General features: G+C 34.3%; 2 protein-coding genes, 1 long non-coding RNA gene and 1 other non-coding gene across 4 annotated transcripts in view; all 4 read right to left on the bottom strand.

The window, feature by feature from the left end:
* Positions 1-483: 483 nt before the first annotated feature.
* LOC110614738 (transcription termination factor MTERF8, chloroplastic) lies at positions 484-2,376 on the bottom strand. The gene is given in 3 exon segments (XM_021756379.2): positions 484-637; positions 639-1,875; positions 1,991-2,376. Coding segments are annotated over 3 exon segments (1,524 nt in total). The 5' UTR covers positions 2,238-2,376; the 3' UTR covers positions 484-597.
* Positions 2,377-5,736: 3,360 nt separating this feature from the next.
* LOC122723655 lies at positions 5,737-7,153 on the bottom strand. The gene is made up of 2 exons (XR_006350665.1): positions 6,821-7,153; positions 5,737-6,771 (listed from the first exon to the last, which is right to left on the bottom strand). It is a non-coding gene; the product is annotated as an uncharacterized LOC122723655 (long non-coding RNA).
* A 493-nt stretch (positions 7,154-7,646) lies between these two features.
* Positions 7,647-7,718, bottom strand: TRNAE-UUC. Its single transcript has one exon. It is a non-coding gene; the product is annotated as a tRNA-Glu (tRNA).
* A 2,645-nt stretch (positions 7,719-10,363) lies between these two features.
* Positions 10,364-20,199, bottom strand: part of LOC110615784 (stromal processing peptidase, chloroplastic) — a 28,565-nt gene continuing 18,729 nt past the window's right edge. Inside the window, exons 20-26 of the mRNA XM_043956838.1 lie at positions 15,021-15,153; positions 12,437-12,557; positions 12,274-12,354; positions 11,849-11,950; positions 11,543-11,693; positions 11,083-11,229; positions 10,364-10,789 (exon numbers count right to left, since the gene is read on the bottom strand). Coding sequence (XP_043812773.1) covers positions 11,138-11,229; positions 11,543-11,693; positions 11,849-11,950; positions 12,274-12,354; positions 12,437-12,557; positions 15,021-15,153 — 680 coding nt within the window. The 3' untranslated portion in view covers positions 10,364-10,789; positions 11,083-11,137. The remainder of the gene's footprint in view (positions 10,790-11,082; positions 11,230-11,542; positions 11,694-11,848; positions 11,951-12,273; positions 12,355-12,436; positions 12,558-15,020; positions 15,154-20,199) is intronic.

Raw genomic sequence — 20,199 nt, forward strand, 5'->3', positions numbered from 1 at the left:
ATGATATTGAATTCCATGTGAGATTAGCTGCCTGCCTTGAAGAATCAATGATAAGCTTGTTATGCTCCGGTGCCTTCAAACAAAGCAGCATGTGAGGCTTCAATTACTTCCACAGGTTTTAGCAAGTTTGTGGAATTAACAGATTCCAAGGTATTAGAAAGAACCTAGTATGGTTTGGAGGGTGTTTCACATGACTTGTGAAAATCAGATTATAAGAAACAGCTATTTATAAGTTAATTTGATGCTATAAGCATTTAAACTCTTAAATAGTTATGCATTAGGTAAGGTACAAACGCATTTGCTTATAGTTAATGCATAAGCATATTTCTTAAAATAAAATTGGGATTAAATTGTTTTTAAATAATAAATTACAGTAGCTTATTTCTTTACTAAAATAAATTTCAATTATGGTAAAAGGTAGTTGAATTTTAAATAAATAAATTGTAGATAAATAATTTATTGAAACTAACTAAATATAATTTCATATTATTGAAATTGATACAAATAATTTATTTAAATTAATGAATAAAAGTAAATGGTTTAAAATCAAATGAGAATAGTATAGAAAAACAGCTAACTCCATCTAAATTTTACAACTCATTCAGTCTGCCAATCAAGGATGGGATTTCTCCTTCTCAGCTGAAAATCTATCAGCTGATACGGTCAACAGCTTATTAAGGGACATCCCTTCCCCTATAACATTCTTTTTTGCTTCATACCTAGGCTTAATTCTGTCATCAAGCTTGTAACCAAGAAATGCAGGGAAAGCCAATAGCTCTCCAACTTCTCTACCCATTCCCTCAATCAAGTACTCCATCTTCTCCAGCAGAGAAGTATAGGTATATTGCAGAATCTGAGGGTGCTTTTTGCTCATGGCAAGAATGTCTGCAGAAGAAAACCCATAACTAAAGAATAGCCCAATCACCTTCTGCAAATTCTCACAGCTTGTTCTAGTTACAGCTCCAAGTGCCACAGCCAAGTCCCTTGTTCTATATTCATAACCAATCTTCACCAAAACAACAAGCTTATGCACAAGGTTCTCCTCATAGGAGAGGCCAAGAAACAATGGGGCTTTAGTCAAGAACTTGAATATATCATCAGAACTCAACCCACATTGCTTGAGAAAGCCTATTCTTGGAAGCAACTTCCTCTCCTTGCTTGCACTAATCACATTTGGGAACACTAGAAAAATCTTGAATATTTGTGGATCAGTAAGGCCAGCAAACGACCTCAACAACTCTACATGCCCCTTTGTATGGTCCACGCTGTAACTCAATATAGCAGGGAGTTTGCACAACAAAGTCCTGGTGGCCTCTTCATCTCCTCCGCTAAGCTCCTTGAGAAACTCTATTCTTGGAATAAGCTGAGTTTCCAAATCAAAATTCAGAATCATTGGACGTCTAACGATCAAGTTTATCCCACCATAGCGGCACAAGAAAGTACTGCTTCTATCAATTTCTTCAATTGACTTGAAACACAATGCCTTAGTTAAATTGACATTGTTGAGAATGTGAACTAGCTTTTCTTGGGGAACTCCATGATCTAGGAGCAGCTTAACCTTTCGATCAAAACCCACTAAGAATCTAGGTTCAGTGGTAGCCAAAAGGCGTTTGAGCTGCAGTGGTTCAATCTTTCCTTGTAAACTATTAAGCACAAAGTGAAAGAAGGAATCGATTTCCGCAGCTGTTAACACATCGGGGCATTTCATAATCAAACGATATAGTTCAACACCTTTAATTCCAGCTGACTGTAAAAGAAAAACTCGGGCTCGTATGGAGTCAAAAGTTGTCGAATTTAGAGATGGGTTCTGCTCCAAAATGAATTTTATTTCTTTATCTTGGAGCCCAATTTGCCTGAAGAACGAGTAAACAAGCCCTGAAACAAGAATAAACGCAGTATCAACAGTCCATGGCAATGTCTTACAGAAATGTTTTGGGAAGTGTAATACATAGAAAGTGTTTGACAAAAGGCCTCTGAGAGAGTAACTCACTAGTTTCATTTTGCAGATTAGGAGAATACAGGTAACTGCATTGAACGAGGAGACGTTCAGAGAGGCGCAAACCCCTTGGAGCTAAGAAGGGTCTCAGATTTATTGAGGGTTTTGCCAAGTTTGCAAGATAAGAGTGCTGTTGATGATCGATAGTTGCGGCTGAAGAAACAGAAAATGCAAATTTCGCCGGACATGAGATTATCGACTGCGAGAGAAAGGAAGGACAACAAAACCAGATTGAAGACATAGGAAGTTGAGTATCCTCTTGAATGAGAGAGCTCTACTTAGTGCGCTAATCAGCAAGAGCGTTGGCGGTTGTTAAAGGTTTCAAATACAAAAGAGACTATCAAAGATTTTTTGTCATCCTTTTTTATCATCCACGTCACTTTCTGCTGGAAGGCTTCTACGCTTCAAGCCGGTTTGGGTATGGGATGGGCGTAATTCGGTTCAATTTAGAAAAGGGAGATTTACAATTTCATCCTTGTATCTTATCCCTATTTATAAATTAGTCTCTATATATTTTAAAAACTCATTAAAAGGTCACTACATTTTATCTCTATTAACTTTATAACCTTTCTGTCAAATTTCAATTCATTTCTATTGATAATGTATTAGGAAAAAACCAAACTACCCTTTGATCTTTCAAGTTATGCCCTTTACGGATCTCAATTTTTCTTCTCCTCTCACTCATTCCCTCTATGACCTGCCATTACTTGTAATATTTCCACCATTTCCATAACATAAAGCCAAACAGTCAAATTAAAAATATTACTGACACTCTAAACGCCACCAAACAAGACATGGAAATTGAAATTTCACAAAAATGAAGCACACAAAAATCCAAAGAAAAGAATTAAAATTTTATTGGAAATTTCATTTATGTAGGAATATTCAGAAAAACTCTTTGCTGTTTTCCTTCTTATGTTCCTTCTCCTCAAAGCCCATTTTACTCACAAACCAACTCTCTTTCTTGAAACTCACAAACCCCATAATTATTGACCAAAGCTTTAAAAACTGTGGACAGTAATGATGTTTTTACAAATATTCATTTGCTAAAGGAAATAAGGCAACTATCTCTCCTCTCTCTAAATTTTTTGAGAGCTAACCGTTATATATTTTCTTTGGTTTATTCCTTAAGCAGTCCACTTTTTTTTTTATCGGATTAGCAGTCATCCCTATTTCGCCGGGGTAGGGTGGCTTTCTCCATCTCAATCGACAGTGGATTTCTCTTCCTCTCCATTCAGGCGAGGTTCTAAATATTATTTTATTGTGTTGTTATTATTATTTGGCAGTTTTAAGCTTCATTGTGAGGGAGTCTTTGCTTCTTCCCTGCATGTGTGTAATTTTTTTTGTCTTTGGTTTCAGGTGTCACCTCTCCCATTTCTGACTTTTTCGGCATTTGGCTGGGTGGAGATTGTGTTGTGTGGTTATTTTTCGGTTGGAGGACAGAGTTCCTTCTTCTCTCAGTGGCTCTATCTTTTATGGAGGTTGCTCCCTTCGAGCCTAGTGAAGAAAACAATCTGCGATTGTGAAAGCTTCCTTCCCTTTGCCCTCAGGTTCCCTTACCGCTCATTTCTCTAGCTCCTCTCCCGTTGCTTTTAGCTGATGATTTTACTATCTATTCTTCAGTATGCTAGAATGGCTTTTGGCCATTATTGAGGGTTTATTGATGTAGGTCGCGGACAATGATTATTTGGAGTTGGCAAAGATGAAGAACGACGCTATCTTCTTTGCCTTTTTTCATGTCAGATTTGAATCCTTTTTGGGTTTGGGTCTTTAGGGTCATTCTTCATATCAATAATCGTACCAGAACCGAGTCGAGTTAGAATTGTACCAAAAAATTTATATATAAATATATTTTTTTAATAATTTTAATAATATATTTAAAAAGAATATATAACAATTTCAGGTGCACATTCCTTTTTTTTTAAAAAAAAAATTTAAATAACAATTTAAGGTGTTCATAATGAAATTTGTTTTTATTTATTGGTATTGAAAAGACATAATAATTTAAAATAAATAAATAAATAAAAATTTCAACCATTGTAAGCTTTCAAAAGGTTGTACGCAACTATGATTTACAAAGCAACCTGTTGCTTGACCCAGCAGCATATTTAGGAATTTTATTATTAAATAATATTATATATAACAAATGATATAAACACAAGCATACAACTCCATAATCAACATTATACGCACACACACCGAAGCAAACCAGGAATATCAAAATTAGTCTTACCACTCTCCATAATCTCTAATTTCACATAATTTATTAAAATATTATTTTATAAAATATTAAAAATCACATAATTTATTAATTGTATTGACTAATGTTAATAAAGAGTATTTGAAATTATCTTTATAGAAATACTTTAATTTCATAAATGTATACTTAAATTGAAAAAAAAATCAATAAGGACTCTTATTAAGAAATAAATGAAGTACTATTTTAATAAATATATTCAAAATTATAAAAATTAATTAATATATACTAAATTAACTATATAAATTTATTTATATTTTATAGTTAAATTCAACCGTTACATTTAATAAAAATGTCACATTATCATTTTAATATAATTTTAAATAGATCACTATCAAAAAAAAATTAAACTTTTCAATGATTATATTTTAAACTTTTTTAAAAGAAATATAAACTAAATTATTTTAAATAAATTTTTATAATTTTTTCTAAAATTAAGATTATTAATTAATTTATTGATTTGGATATATATATATATATAAACCTTAAACTATAGTTATTGTGGAACAAAAATAATATTAATTAATCTTAATTAAATTAAACTAAATCAAACATTCTCCAAAATTAAAGGACTTAATAAGAAAAAACAAAAACAACGCCAAGAAACAAAAAATCAGTAATTAATTTTAAATTGAAATGAGAAAAAAATTTTAAACTGTGTTAAATATGTTCTCTTATCTTCCAAACTTAATTTACAACTAGGCTTTCAATCAATTCAAATTATTCCCTTCATTTCTTTAACGAGTATCTATTTTACCAATTTTACTTGAATTAATGTAATGTTTAGAAGAAATTAATAGAATTATTATTTTATTAAAATGTCATTTTCTGAAATGTTAAAAAACTATACAATATATTAATTATTATTGACTAATATTAATAAAAATATATTTAAAATTATTTTTTATAAAAAATACTTTAATTTCATAACCAACTCTTCAATTGAGAAAAAAATTATTAAAAACATCACTTACCTCTCATTTGGCATACATTTTTATAAGAAAAAAAATTCTATTTATTAAAATATTCATTTATTTAAAATTAATTTAAATATAATATAATTAAATATTTTTATATTAAATAAATTAATATAAATTTAAATTAATTTAATTTATTCATCATTCTTATTTACTTTAAACTAAATATAATATTTATTTTTATAAATAATAATTATTTAATCATATTAATTGAAAAATCATTATTAATATTTTCATAATATTTAAAATTTGAACTTTTACATAATTTTTACTATTAAAAATATAAATTAAAATGTTTATTTTTAAATATTAACAAAATAATATAATAAATTTTTTAATATTAATTTTAAATATATTACATATTAATCGTCAATATCAAATTAAGCATTAGATTTTGTGTTGTTATAGTTAAGCAAATTAGAAAGATTTTCTTCTTTCTTTTTCAAGTTTCATTTAAAAAAAAAAAACTTATAACTGGAAAGGAGATTGATTTTGTGCAAAAAACATTAAATCTGAAGAATTATATATTTATATGCAATTGAAGATATTAATTGATTCTCAATTTACAATAGTTATAAAAGCAATATAAAAGCATATTCAATAAGGAAGTATCGTCTCGAAACAGTGCACACCGTCCAACTCAGGTGCAAATCTCGGCTTTCTCTGCTGCTTCAATGACTCCTTTACGTTCTCCGATGAAGGTGAACTTTTCTTTTCCATCCCTTTCTTCTTCATTGACTCGACAGCTGTAGCCTTGCTTCTTTCATTGCGAGTAGAGGAAACCCCCGAGAACTTCACTTTTTGCTCGTAGAATTCCTTGCAGAAGGCATCGAAAGAGCTGAACATCGACATCATCATCGCGATCGTTTATCAGAAACCAACTGATTGAGATTAGCAGAAATTAGGATGAACGATTGGAAATTGAGGATGGTAAATTATGAGATTTAGGAGAGTTTGAGTTTGGAAAACAAAGATCAAATTGAGACGATTAATTTCCGTTGAGAGAAGAGGTATTTAAAGGGAAACCTTTTTTCTTTTTTGACAAGAAAGAACCTAAATTCTTATAAAACTGGTAGCATCTGGAAAGACGCGTTGGCAGTCTTCGTGGACGGGCGGCGTGGAAGTTAGACTTTGATTGGACCTACGAAATATTCCGATTTGGCGGGACAAGTGGGTTACGTGGATGGCTGAGATTAAACTTGAGTTTATTTAATTTTGTTTTTGCATTTTCTGTTATGTGAGAACATGAACGAAGCAAATGGATAGAGGTGGCGTGGAGGGTACGGGTCGCGTCGCGTATTTTCTGGAGTGAGCTGGAATTATTGAAAGGAAGGAATGAAACATACAAAACCATAAAACCCTTAGAACAAAATTGGAGCTTCGAATAAAATACCAACCGAAGGAAGTCTGGTAGAACTTAGCCAAAAATAGCCCAAGGGAGCGATGATACTACCAGATGTATCGGTGCAACCCTAAGACGAACGACGAGAAGCAATCAGAAGCCTTCTCCCAACTGGCTAAAGAACAAAAGCAAAACCCCTCTCAGTAAGGTCCCCTTAAAGAACTTCCTCCAAATATAGTATGGGAGACCTCAAAACAAGGATGACCAAAGAAAACAGACCCAAGAAAACACCCTCATTCAAAGTGAGAACCAAAAGAAAAGTGACTCAAAAAACAACAAAGCAAGAAAGAAAATCTCTAATCAACAAAAGAAACTCTCCACACTAACATGCACGATTCGAAGAAAACCACCTGTATAACCGGAAACGGAAAGGGACCGAAGGAAAAGTGCCTCTTCCGAGTAAAAGACGACAAAGGAACCCCAATACAACTATCAAGGAAGAAGGCCAACAACCTTTCACCTTCCTTACCGCTTCCGCTCCCTTTCTCCTCTTCTCTCTTCTAGAAGGTATAGGATGAAATTATTTGGTTAGGATGAAATTAACTTGCCCTTCTTTAATTATTAATTTATTATTATAAACTGTTTAATTACCCTAAATTCTATCGACTATTAAAATAAATTTTATAATGTTATATTTATTAAAAATATAAATAAAAATCATTCATTTAAATCTCAATTACAAATCACTTATTTGTTTAAATTTAAATAATAAAAATACAATTGAAAAATATAAATTATAAAAAATTATAAAAATTAAATGAAAATAAATAATTAAATTTAGTATTCCATTTCAAATAAAAATAAACAATCTAGTTAATTTTATAAACTAAGCACTTTTCGCAAAATATATTTTTAAAAAATAATTTATTTTATATTATTTGATTATAATATTTAAAAATAAAAAAATACCAATATATGTATCTATATATTTTAACTTGTTTTAATTATTGAATGATTGCAGAGAGAAATAAAGATAAAAAGGTTTCGGGAAATTTCTCAAAAGGAAAAAAAAAATTCCGTTGCCGGGAATCGAACCCGGGTCTCCTGGGTGAAAGCCAGATATCCTAACCGCTGGACGACAACGGATTCTTGGTAGTGGCTTTGCTGTTATCATATTTATCAAATAAAAATATAGTGCAATCAAAATCTCAAGTTTAAGTAATAAAAATTGATTTGTAGTATCCATGAAATTTCATTATACTTGCACAAAAATAAAATCTTCTATAAAGCCTTAAAATCAATCCATAATTTTAAATTCAAATTATATTACAAAGTTTTAGAAAGTAAAATATAATTTTAAATTTTAAAAATACACATAACTAAAAAAATATTAAAAAATCACAGTTCGTAGCAATTTTCTAATTTTTTCAAATAACTATTGCTTATGCAATTTTCCGGAAAAGTTTCTAAGATTAGAATGAGCGCAAGCCAAGCCACTGTATGTAAGTCATTCCTTCCAATCCCATTTTTTTTAATGTATTAAATATTTTTTCTTCCTTCCACACATGATAAAAATTTATTCGGAATGGCTTAGTGCAATTTTTTTTTCATCACACTCATAACTTCTTTAATTTCTTCATTTAAAGTGTTTGTCATTAGTCCTTTTCTATTAATCTTTTTGATAATAATGTTGACATAAAAGGAATGATCGGTATTTGACCTTTGAAATAATGTCGATATTATGAGTGTAAAATTTTCCAACCACATTTTATTTTACTACTAATGTTTATGTTTTCCTCCTCTCTTTTTGCTATCTTTTAATTTTTTTGTTTGCGCTCTTTGCATTTTAATCTGTGTTTTAATTTATTTTTTAAAGATTTTACGAATACCTTTTAAACGGTTAAGTATTTTATATTGAATGGCTTTCATTCTATCGTTAACCTTATAAAAGAAAAAGCTAACAAAATATAACAATCAAAGAAAGCTATGTAGAAAAAAAAAATTCAAAACTAAAATTTTATGATGAGTAAGAAATGTACCTTAATGGTCATTATCCCTTATTCAACTACAATTTTTTTTTTGTTATATCTCTCCAACCATAACCCTTTTTATTGAGGGTATGAAGAGCCAAATTCATTTGATTTTTGATAGTTTTCTAGTCATTTATCACTTTTGATGATGAAATAGGTAAGCTAAACTATTTTTCAGCTCATTTGCCATCCCTCCATATACTGTATTTATGGAATTTTTTTTTTTTGGCCTTTTACGTTTTACCCTTTTAAAAATACAAGAATCATTTCATATATTTCAAAAGTCTATCTTAAATATCCTTCGCTATTAGGGACGAATTAGATTTATAAGTGGAATAAGAAAGGAATAAGGAAAAAATGATAATAATTAATACAAAAATGTATAGAGATTCAGCTATCCTAAACCTACATCTCTCTTCGAAATCTTGCACTGTCAAATTTTATTTAGGTGAAATTAAAATTCTTTACAATTTTAGAGCAAAACTCTTATTCTTTACAATCTCTTTTTCTCGCACGAACACTAATTTATTCAAAATTATATTTAATACAATAAATTCACTCAACAATTTTTACTCAATTTCAAATTACAAATCAATTACAACTCAAAATTATTTTTTAAAAGAATTAATACTATGTCTCAACGTTTAGAGAGAAAAAAGTGCCAAAAACTTAAATTTAAATAAATGCATGCTTAAATGGTTGTTATAATTTTTTTCAATTTAAAAATACTTTATATTTATAATTCTAATATAAATATGAACATTAAATACATTAAATATAAAAAGAGCCGTTTATATATCAAAATGGATGTTATTTTGTATTTAGAAAAACTTAAATTCAGAAGTCTAATATTACAGTGAGAACCGAACCTTTGGAGGTAAAAAAAACCCTTTGAAAACAAACTTTTTAGAAAGCTTTAAAGTCTTTACTTTTGGCGATCGAGCACCGTAACTTTTACCTCTGTTTCTTATAGTGCACTTTAAGAGCATAAAAGCCTTCATTAAATAAAAAAATCATAACTTTGGGTACCGAACTCCCATTTTCAATCTGTTTCTGTTCAGCTCTTTGCTGAGTACGAGGCTTCATTTAAACAGATAGCAATATCGTCATTCACGGGAGAGGACCCAATAGATTGGTTAGCTCGAGTCTCAGCACCATCCTAACTTGACATGGGAGCAATTTTCTCTTGAACTACTATAGTATTATGGTGGCAAAGTTTAATGAGTCCTTCAATGATTGGTTGTGGTTAAGGGGAATATATTGATGTTTTGGTAGAGCACGCATCACCAGGTTCCTGAGATCTTATAGTTTCTGTTTCGAAGGCGACTAAGAGATATCAGTATGATGGAGGCGGACGATGGGCTTTTCAGAAATAAATTGGAATCCAAATCTCAAGGCTGTTAGTCAGTTGGGGTACCTCGCCTACCTGCTCCAACTGTCTCTTCTCAATCAAAGCATTGGAGCAAGTGGCTCCCCTAACCACCTCCTAGTATTCCATAGTTCATGATTGGAGAGATTTTGGCCTCATAAATAGTCGTCATTACAATCTCGGGTTATACCAAAATTAGCAGCTAGATATTATGAACCTTAAAGAGATAAATTGAAAGAAAAAGAAAGGGTTTTAATTATTATTTTTATTAACCTGAAAACCCCTAATAGGTGAAAAGGAGTATTATGATAAGCAAATAAAACATTGAATGGGTTTTAAAAAAGGGAATTGAAATTAAGTGAGCAAATTGATAAAACATTAGAGAAAGGGCATAGGTTATGATACCTTGTTTGAAATTTATAATGATATGAAAAAGTTGAATAAGAATATACATCTTAGGCTATTCAGCACCTACATCCACAATCACCTATATTTATAATAGAAGATACAATAATAAATCACTCCTTGATACAGGTATTAGTAAACCCAATAACTTTGCTAATCAATCATTACATTGCTCATATTTGTATCCATGGATTAACTAGCGAGTCCAACACCCCTAAATCCTGAGAAGCCGAGACCTGAAAGCATGGCAGGCTGAGCAAAAAGGAGCAAAACCTGTGAGCTGAACCAAAGATGAGTCGGACTCGGGGGAACCCCTGAGCTTGTCAAGGAAGGCTAGACCCTCAGGGCATTACCCTAAAGGAGCCATCCAAGTTAGATAGGTCACTCCATGCAATGACAAGTGGCACTTAGGCCTGCGGACATAAGCATGAACCTAATTACACACTTGAGGAGTTTTGGAATATTGAAGGTAGGAACAAAATCCCACTTAAATTCTTAGTGCATAAAAAGAATGGAATAATCTTAAATTATTGCCCCTTATGCAGGTAATACTTTGAATTCTTAATCCCCCTACAAGATAACAAATCCAACTATATCGTTTAAGCATTTTCCTACCTTTTAAAAGGAAATTTCTAGAACAGGACAGCGATGGAAATTTCTCCTATGTCCATTAAACCATACAAGTTAATCCAGGAAGACACCATACCTCCCAATCTTAAGTACCACTTAATTGCAGATAACAACACTGATATCCAGGAAGATCAAGTTGTTGGTCTTGTCATTGTAGATAAACCACGCCCTACAGGTGTAACTCCCTGAAAGCTGTCATCTGTCTCTTCCACTTCTAAGGGAGCTGCAAAGAATGACCATCAGATACAGGCAAAACTTATAGGACTAGGTATTTCGGTAGCACCTATCTAATCCAACTACAAAAAGCAGCAAGGTGACAAGTTCAGAAACTAGATTCTGAGGAATATGTTGTACCCGCAGAATATATTGGTTTAGAAATGAAGTGCAGGTTACAAAATTCAAGCATTTCGACTTGAATAGCCAAATTTCAATGAGCTTAGTTATTCCACTTATTTTGGTCGACATAAATCCAAATACACTGGAAATGAGGACTGAGAAAAAGCTAAATTTAACAACTTCCAACTCTGAACCCTTACCAGTAATCTCATCACCAGCCTGACTGCCAGCTACCCCAATACACGAATATAAAGAATCTTCGTCCACCTTCAACTGTTCATATGCAAGATATATGTCCTCAATAGTGGCAGCTTCATATAGTGAAGTGAGATCTTTAATACATGAAATGTCCTGAAACACCAGAACAGAAAAAAAAAAAAAGACATTAGTTGTTCATTTCCCACTCTCCACAAGGAATGACAATGGAATTTAATTAAAATCCATTCTATCCAGAAGATGATATAACACAGGAATAGAATGCTAAGCTTAAGAGATCACGATTGTACCTTCCTGGGAACCGAGGAAGCTTGTAAATGAGCTAGCAATCCAAGCCAGTAGGCATTTGACTTGATCTCAGCTTCATGTCTCATAAGAAGTGTACGTTTAGCCTGTGATCCCAGAAGATATGCAAAAAAACAATAAGGGCATGTTCACTTGCGGAAAAAAATAAGGTAGTTTTTTGAAAAACTATCCTAAGAAAACTGGAAACAGAATTTTGCACATGCATGTGCCAGTTTTCCAAACGGAGAATTGGAAAACTAGAAACTAGTTTTCCAAAATTTTACTATGATCTTGGAAAACAAATTGAAGTTATTTTCCATTATTTCCCTTTATAATATAAGTTTCTTTTCCAAATTTTTGCAAAAAGAAATTAACTTTTCTATTATCAAAATTATACTATAGCTAGTATTTGATAGTTCTGTAAACTAACCCTGTCCAACTCCCTTTGAGCAATTTTATTGCTATGCAACCCTCTTAGAACACTCTTACATGCATCCACAGCTTTGTATACCTGTATGTTTATGGAACCAAACTGATTAATTTCTTCGGACTGATAAAAGAACTAAATGCAAATATAAAGAAATGAAACCCACCTTGCCTGGAGTTGATGTTACAGATATCACATACCATCCAAGCTTAAGCCTATCAAATAGGCTTAACTCAAATGACACATCGTATGTCAGTCCAAGAGAATCTCTGACAGTGGTGAAAAGCCTGGATAAAAAGAACAAGATCAATAAATAAATGCACATAAATAATTCTTAGCTAAGATGGCTGGAAATACAAGAAGCCCTTGAAAATTATCAAGACAGGTTACGGAAAAAGAACAACCCATAAATGTCTATAAACTACAAGACCTCTGAGGGTCATCCGCCACTTATGCATGCAATACAATTCCATTAAAATGGATATATTGGATGAGTCATGCTGTAAGTTTGAATACAATATTCAACTGTATTGCTCAAAACAATTCTTTTTAGCAATAAAACCCAAGTTATTAGCTCCCTTCTGCTGATGCTTCTAGAGCAGCACCATTCATGGGCCTTTTGATTCATTTCATGACTGCTGAGGCACCATCCATTTGGAGATCCCAATGTTTGGGCCAAGCTTTTGACTGCTTCTGAGGAACCCAGCCACTTTCATTGGCTAGCTTTTGTCACTCATGCTCAGCTCCTTCGGAAACAGTCATGTCTTTACCAGTGTGTGTGTGTGTTTTTCTTTTTCTTTTTTGGCCCACATTAACTTTTCATCTTTTAATAGAGACCACCAAAACCCAGCAATTTTTTTTTTCTGAATAAAGATAAAACGGTAATAAGACAGGTCCAATAATGAATTTTCCTAAAGTTACAATTTTGAGACCAAAAATAATATAATTCAAGCATTTTGTTACGGTCTTGAATTATGGACTGCGTCAAAGATCTGCTTACAATAAAATCAGTGTACAAGGCCCAAGCCGTTGGTTTTCCTTGATTCTTTCCTCGCCCAATTGTTGTTGTGAGCTCAATAAAGGGAGCACTAACCTTTTGAACTCGTTGAGAGAGAGAGAGTTCAGATCTCAATTTAGATGAAATAATTTTGCTTATTTTATTTTTGATTTTCCAGCAATATATACAAGGACAATCTTACTGTTTAACACAATTCTATTAAAATAGGAGTCTTAAGGAATAAGAAAACTAAAAGATAAAATAAAATAATCTAATCCTAAAATAAAGGACAAAGCAATCTAATCCTAAAATAAATCAAATACTTAGCAATCTAATCCAAAAATAAATCAAATACTAGAAAAGAGTCCATAACACATTTACAATAAGAAATGCTAATGCTGCACTTGCTATACTGAAAAGAACTTGTTTGTGGAAAATATTTTCTGTTTTGACTATAAAATAGAAACCAGCTGGAAAATATCTTGCACACTAATAATAATTAATTTTCTGTATATGAAATTATGTCCATAATTAATAGAAACTAAAGGCACTACTTTAGTCACTAGTTCAAGCAATCCATAAAACTAAGTGGAATCAAATGATACATAATCAAGTAAGCATTGGAAAAAAATGACTACCTGATCTTGAAACAGGAATTCACTTTCTCAAACTTGAAGGGCATTTTCCACGATAGGGAAATGATTTCCCTATAGTGCTTTTACTTTTTGGGTCCCAAACAACAAAAAACATGGAAATTACTTTCTAGTGAAATGTTTTTAGAAACAAACAAAGCCTTAATATCCATGTTAATAGCACCGAGAAAATAACTTAATTATTAGATTAGTGATATTGTCATGAAGAATAAGTAAATTTAAAAATTAATCCAATCAAATTTTGTAGAAATTAGCACAACCCTAAAATAACCAAAGATTGAAATCAATTATAATTAACAATACCATTAAACCATTTGCATCATAGTATATTGTGTGGGGAGTTTAATAATCTTATCATTGCCCTTCATTATTAGATTTCAGCTTTATTTTTATCTGTTGAATTCAACATCGGTCGTGGAAAGGGGTAATGTGCCCCTTATATGAGGCATAGGCAATCCTCTTCCTTGAGCTAGCTTTTGGGGTGAATTAGGCCTGGTCCAAATTTAACATGATATCAGAGCCCCCATCCGACGTTGGACCTCCCATAAATATGTCACGCACTAGTAAAATTCTAGACGTGAGGGGGTGTGATGAATTCCACATCGGTTGTGGAAAGGGGTAACGTGCCCCCTATATGAGGCATAGGCAATCCTCCTCCTTGAGCTAGCTTTTGGAGTGAATTAGGCCTGGGCCAAATTTAACATTATCCATAAAACGAAATAGTAAAATTAAATATAAGAAACAAAAATTCTCAACAGTGGACTATTTAACACATTACATTACTTTCCTAACCCTAATGCCTAATATTAATCAATGCAGAATCATGTTTGCACATGACATTTTGCATGTTAACATATGAGGGGGAAGAAAAAAGAATAAACATAGGTAATAAATACAAGTGTCAGAACAGAGCAGCACTGTGAAGGACAAGGCGACTTAAACCCATACCAAACTCACTACCATTTGCAAAGCAAGGCTTACCTATTGAATTCAGGATGGGAGGAAGCGCTTACATTGGCAAAGCAAAATGCAACATGCCAAACAATTATATGGATAGATCTTGCTTGTGAGCAAAGCTATAAATTTTTTTGAAATATTACCTTGAATTTATGATCTCAGCAAGCAGCCCCATTGTTATGCCAAAGAAAAGTGGATGACTTCGAAGTTTTCTTTGTGAATCTTTCCAAACATCTTTCCCTTCAATCAATTTTTCCTCCGATTTTGGTGGTGTAACTGCAAAGCCGTAGTCCAGCTATGAGACCTCAGTTGCAGGCATTATATGATTAAAAAAGACGAGATTTCAACTTGCTAGAATAGAAAAGAAAATTTTAGAAGAAAGCAAAAGTTATATTTTTGTTGGCTTTGGATAATGCCATCTTAACATTCACAAAGGAACCAAGTGTCTAACCCAAAAGTAATTACATCTTTTACAATTACCAATTTGTCTTGTTCCATACATTATACATAACATATAAACTTGCAATTAGATTGCAATCCAAAAGTGATGCAATATATAAATTTTAGAGCAAATAATACAAAAATCAGTCAGTTACAAACTCATCCTATTTCTTTTGAAGAGTGAAGCACAAACTCTGACAACGCTAGATAACATTATGCTAACTAAAAATAACCCAGATTTACCAAATATATCCTTGTTATTTAATAAAACATAAATTACCACCAGATATCCGTACAGTTCTCAACTTTTCATAGTAAAAACTTCATTTAGAACATGATGATGCTGAGTGAGGCTCTAAAGCAGTTACTTCCTTATAAGCATGAAGTAAGTTTGAGCTTAGGGAAAGAAAGGAGGGTGGGGGGGGGGGGAGTGAAGATGGGAAGCGCCCAGCCAAGGCTCATCCATGTCCAAAATTCTAACCGAATAGACCCATCATTTGTTCAGCAGCACAATCTAGGGTTAGATAATAGAATGAAAATGATTTACAATTAATGTACCCTTATAAAGGCTATGGGCTCCTCCCCTTGATCTGAGGTGAGTTAGATCTGTCTCAAATTTAATATGGTATCAGATCCTCTTATCGATGTTGGACCTCTCGTAAAAATATGCCACGCTCTAGCATAGTCCTGAGCGCGAGGGAGCAAGGGAGTGTGTTGAATCCACATCGGTTTGGGAAAGGGATAATATGCCCGCTTAGAGATTATATTAACATCCTGAATATCCCCCCACCCCAGCAAGGTGGAAAGCAGCAGCTATTGAAGAAAAATGAGAAAAAAAAAAGATATTGAGATTGTTTGGAAACGTGCTGCAAATGCTCCAACACACAAGTACGATGAAACAATTGTAGATTGTGCACTTTCTTCCATCCATTACTTTTCACCAGTACCTAGTCTTGCCTGAGTCAAGACTATCTTCAATTCAAATGCCTCTGTTTGTAATACTACTACTACTTGTACCTGTGCCCAGTCTTTATTACAATTGTCTCTGGGATTATTAAGAAAATTTTGTAACTGTCAAAACATATTTTGTATCAGAGACTTGAATTGAGCAATCCTAACTTCATCCTTGCTTATAATTGAACCAATCTAGCCTCATTTTGTGCCTGCATTTCGTGAAAGATTTCAATTCCTTGAGTTTTATTTGTCCCGAATCATGAACCGTGTCATCGGATGATGGATAAGGAAGAAGGGAGCTTCTAACACCTTAGACTCGTTAATGAGAGTGTATAATTTCAATTTTTTTTGTGATTAATCTACTTGTTTTATCTCATATATATAATGAAGGTTATACAATAGAGTAATACAGTACTTGATAATAACTAGAAAGCTTATCCTAATTTAAACAATAATAAAGATTAATAATAATCAGAAAGTTTATCCTAATCTAAATAATGATAAAGATTATAATAATAAAAAAGTCTATGCTAATCTAAATAATAATAAAAATAAATAATAATCGGTAAGTTCATCTGTTATCCATGACAGTTGACAGCTGTTACCAAGCCTTTGCAGGTATATGCACGTCAAGGAACCAGAACCAAGAGTCCAAGCCCACAAATTGAAATTATGAACTAGTCAAAGTTCTGTTATGTTTTGTTATTTCTGTTTTTAAATGATTCCTGTTTTGTAGGAGGGGGTTCCTCCACTTTCTTTATTGTTAATTAGTTAGGGAGGGTGTTCCTCCATGATTGAGGTAATGCTCCTATGATGTAGGAAGCAGTAGTTAACACTTCCTGTATTTAAACAATAATCATCAATAGAATGGGCATGCTTCCAAAACCCAATTCCGTTCTTGAGTACTTTAACTCAAAAGAAAAGGTTTTAGCTCCCTTATGAGCTGAGTTTGTTCATGACCCGTGGAAACAAGAAAAACACCCAAACACCATCTACACCCCTCACCCATAAACCCCAAACCAGACAACAAACTAGGGACCCTAACAATTTGGTATCAGAGCCATTTGTTATGGGTGAATCAGTTCAGGAACAGCTTTCAAAGCTCTTTGAGTTACTTCTAGCTGAACAGCAAGCTAACAAAGATCGCAATGATCAGATGGCTCAAGTTCACGCTAAACTGGCTGCCATGTCTGCTGAATTAGACGCAACAAAGCAGGGGATACATTCTGCCAGTGCAGAGAGTCAAGCTAAATCACGGAGAGATAAGGGAATTTCAGGTACTTCGACTTCTGAACAGTCGGGAGGAAGTTCGTTTGTGCCTAAATTCACGAAGCTTGATTTTCCGCGCTATGATGGCCTGGAGGATCCTTTGGGCTGGCTTAGCCGTTGTCAGCATTTCTTCCGTCATCAACAAACCCCTGATGAGGAGAAGGTGAGCCTTGCTTCCTATCACTTAGAGGGCATTGCTCAATTATGGTACCTCCAGTTGCTGGATGATTTTCCAGACCCCAACTGGGATGAGTTCAGTCAACAATGTAACCTCCGTTTCGGCCCTCCAATTCGCAGCAATAAATTAGGCGAGTTGGCTAAGCTTCGTCAAACAGGAACTGTGGCAGATTACCAGAATCAATTTGAAGTATTGGTATCTCGCGCAGGTACTTTAACACAGCAGCAGAAGGTTCAATTATATCTCAGCGGATTACAAGATTCTATCTCAGTAGAAGTCGAACTACATCAGCCCAAGGATCTAGTAACCGCGATGAGTATTTCTCGGCTGTATGAACGCAAGCTGTTTCCCCGTTCAGCAGCAGTGAAAGACCTTCGTCGCAACACATTTCCATCTGATTTCCGTTCCAATCGGTCAGTTAAAAGGCTGTCTAGAGACGAGATGGATGAGCGCCGGAAAAAGGGCCTGTGTTTTAACTGTGATGAGCAATTTGTTCGCGGCCATCAATGTAAGAAGCTTTTCTGGATTGATTTGGAAGAACCAGATGAGAATGGTGATACTTTCCCAGACCTCAATCTAAATCAGCCAGAAATATCTTTGCACGCCATCACTGGTGTTCGAGGGCCCCAGTCCATGCAATTGTATGGCAGCTGGAAAGGTGGTCGGGTTCTAATTCTTATCGACTCCGGCAGCACCCATAGTTTCGTATCTGCATCAAAAGTTGAAGAGTTACATGCCGAGGTTAATGAAAAGAATGGCTTAAAGGTTCACGTTGCAAACGGCGACCAACTTACCAGTCCAGGAATCTGTAAGGACACCCCGATTCTACTCGAATCAAACTCCTTTATGGTTGATCTGTTTGTTCTTCCTCTAACTGATTTTGATGTCGTCCTGGGAGTAAACTGGCTATGCACTTTGGGACCCATTTTATGGGATTTTTCAGTCATGAGTATGAGTTTCTTCCAACAGGGGCATCGGGTTGACCTTCAGGGGCTGACTTCTTCATTTAATACAACAAGGTCAGATCTGCACAGTTTGCTCGGTTCCACCGCTTCTGATATACAAATGCAGCAATTATTGGCAGAATTTGCTCCTTTATTCAATGCTCCAACAGGGTTGCCACCTAGTAGAGAGTGTGACCACCGTATTCCTCTTGAGCCAGGAGCAAAACCAGTGGTGGTCCGGCCCTACCGTTATCCGCATGGCCAAAAAGATGAGATTGAACAGCAGTGTGCAGCCATGTTGAAACAGGGTATAATTCGGCCGAGCAGATCTCCATTCTCCTCCCCAGTGATCTTGGTTCCAAAAGCAGATGGGTCTTGGCGATTATGCGTCGACTACAGGGAATTAAATGCAATAACCATCAAGGATAAGTTCCCAATTCCGGTTATAGATGAGTTGTTGGAAGAACTAGGAGGTGCAAAGTATTTCACCAAGCTGGACTTGTTATCTGGATATTTTCAAGTGGGCATGCACCCTACTGATGTGGAAAAGACAGCTTTCCGGACTCACCATGGCCACTTTGAATTCTTGGTGATGCCGTTTGGATTGTCCAACGCCCCTTCGACTTTCCAGGCCTTGATGAACGAGGTATTCCAACCCTTCTTGAGAAAATTTGTGCTCGTTTTTTTTGATGATATCCTGGTTTTCAGTAAGTCTTGGGAGGAGCATCTCCACCATCTTCAGCTGGTATTTCAATTGCTGGCATCAAATAAATTGTTCCTCAAGCGGTCGAAGTGTGTTTTTGGCCAAACTCAGATTTCCTATTTAGGTCATATTATTTCACAGCATGGGGTTCAAGTTGATCAGACCAAAATTTCAGCAATAATGGAATGGCCCAAGCCCACCACAATTCGGGCTTTGCGGGGATTTTTAGGGCTTACAGGATACTATCGTAAGTTCGTCCAGAATTATGGTTTAATCGCAGCACCGCTTACAGCTATGTTGCGCAAGAATGGGTTCGTCTGGAATGCAGAATCGTTGGCTGCCTTTGAAAAATTGAAATCGGCAATGACAAATACTCCTATCCTAGTCTTGCCGAATTTTGAATTGTCATTTGTTGTTGAGTGCGATGCTTCTGGTATTGGAATAGGGGCTGTCCTGCTTCAGCAAAACAAACCAATCGCCTACTTCAGCCGTTCTTTCGCAGCGCGCCACCTCAATCTTCCGGCGTATGAACGAGAGCTGATTGGGTTAGTGAAAGCCATTAAACACTGGCGATCATATCTGTGGGGCCGTGAATTTCTGGTTCGCACAGACCATTATACACTCAAATATCTCTTGGAGCAACGCCACTTATCATCCACGCAACAACATTGGGTCAGTAAACTAATGGGTTTTTCTTTTACAGTGGAATACAAAGCAGGGAAATCCAATATTGTGGCTGATGCTCTGTCTCGCCGAGATACTGACAGTGCTGCTCTAATGGCGGTTTCTATGCCGCAATTAAGTTTATTTGATGATATTAGGAAAGAGCAGAC

This window comes from Manihot esculenta, chromosome 5, assembly GCF_001659605.2.
Source record: "Manihot esculenta cultivar AM560-2 chromosome 5, M.esculenta_v8, whole genome shotgun sequence".
NCBI lineage: Eukaryota > Viridiplantae > Streptophyta > Magnoliopsida > Malpighiales > Euphorbiaceae > Manihot > Manihot esculenta.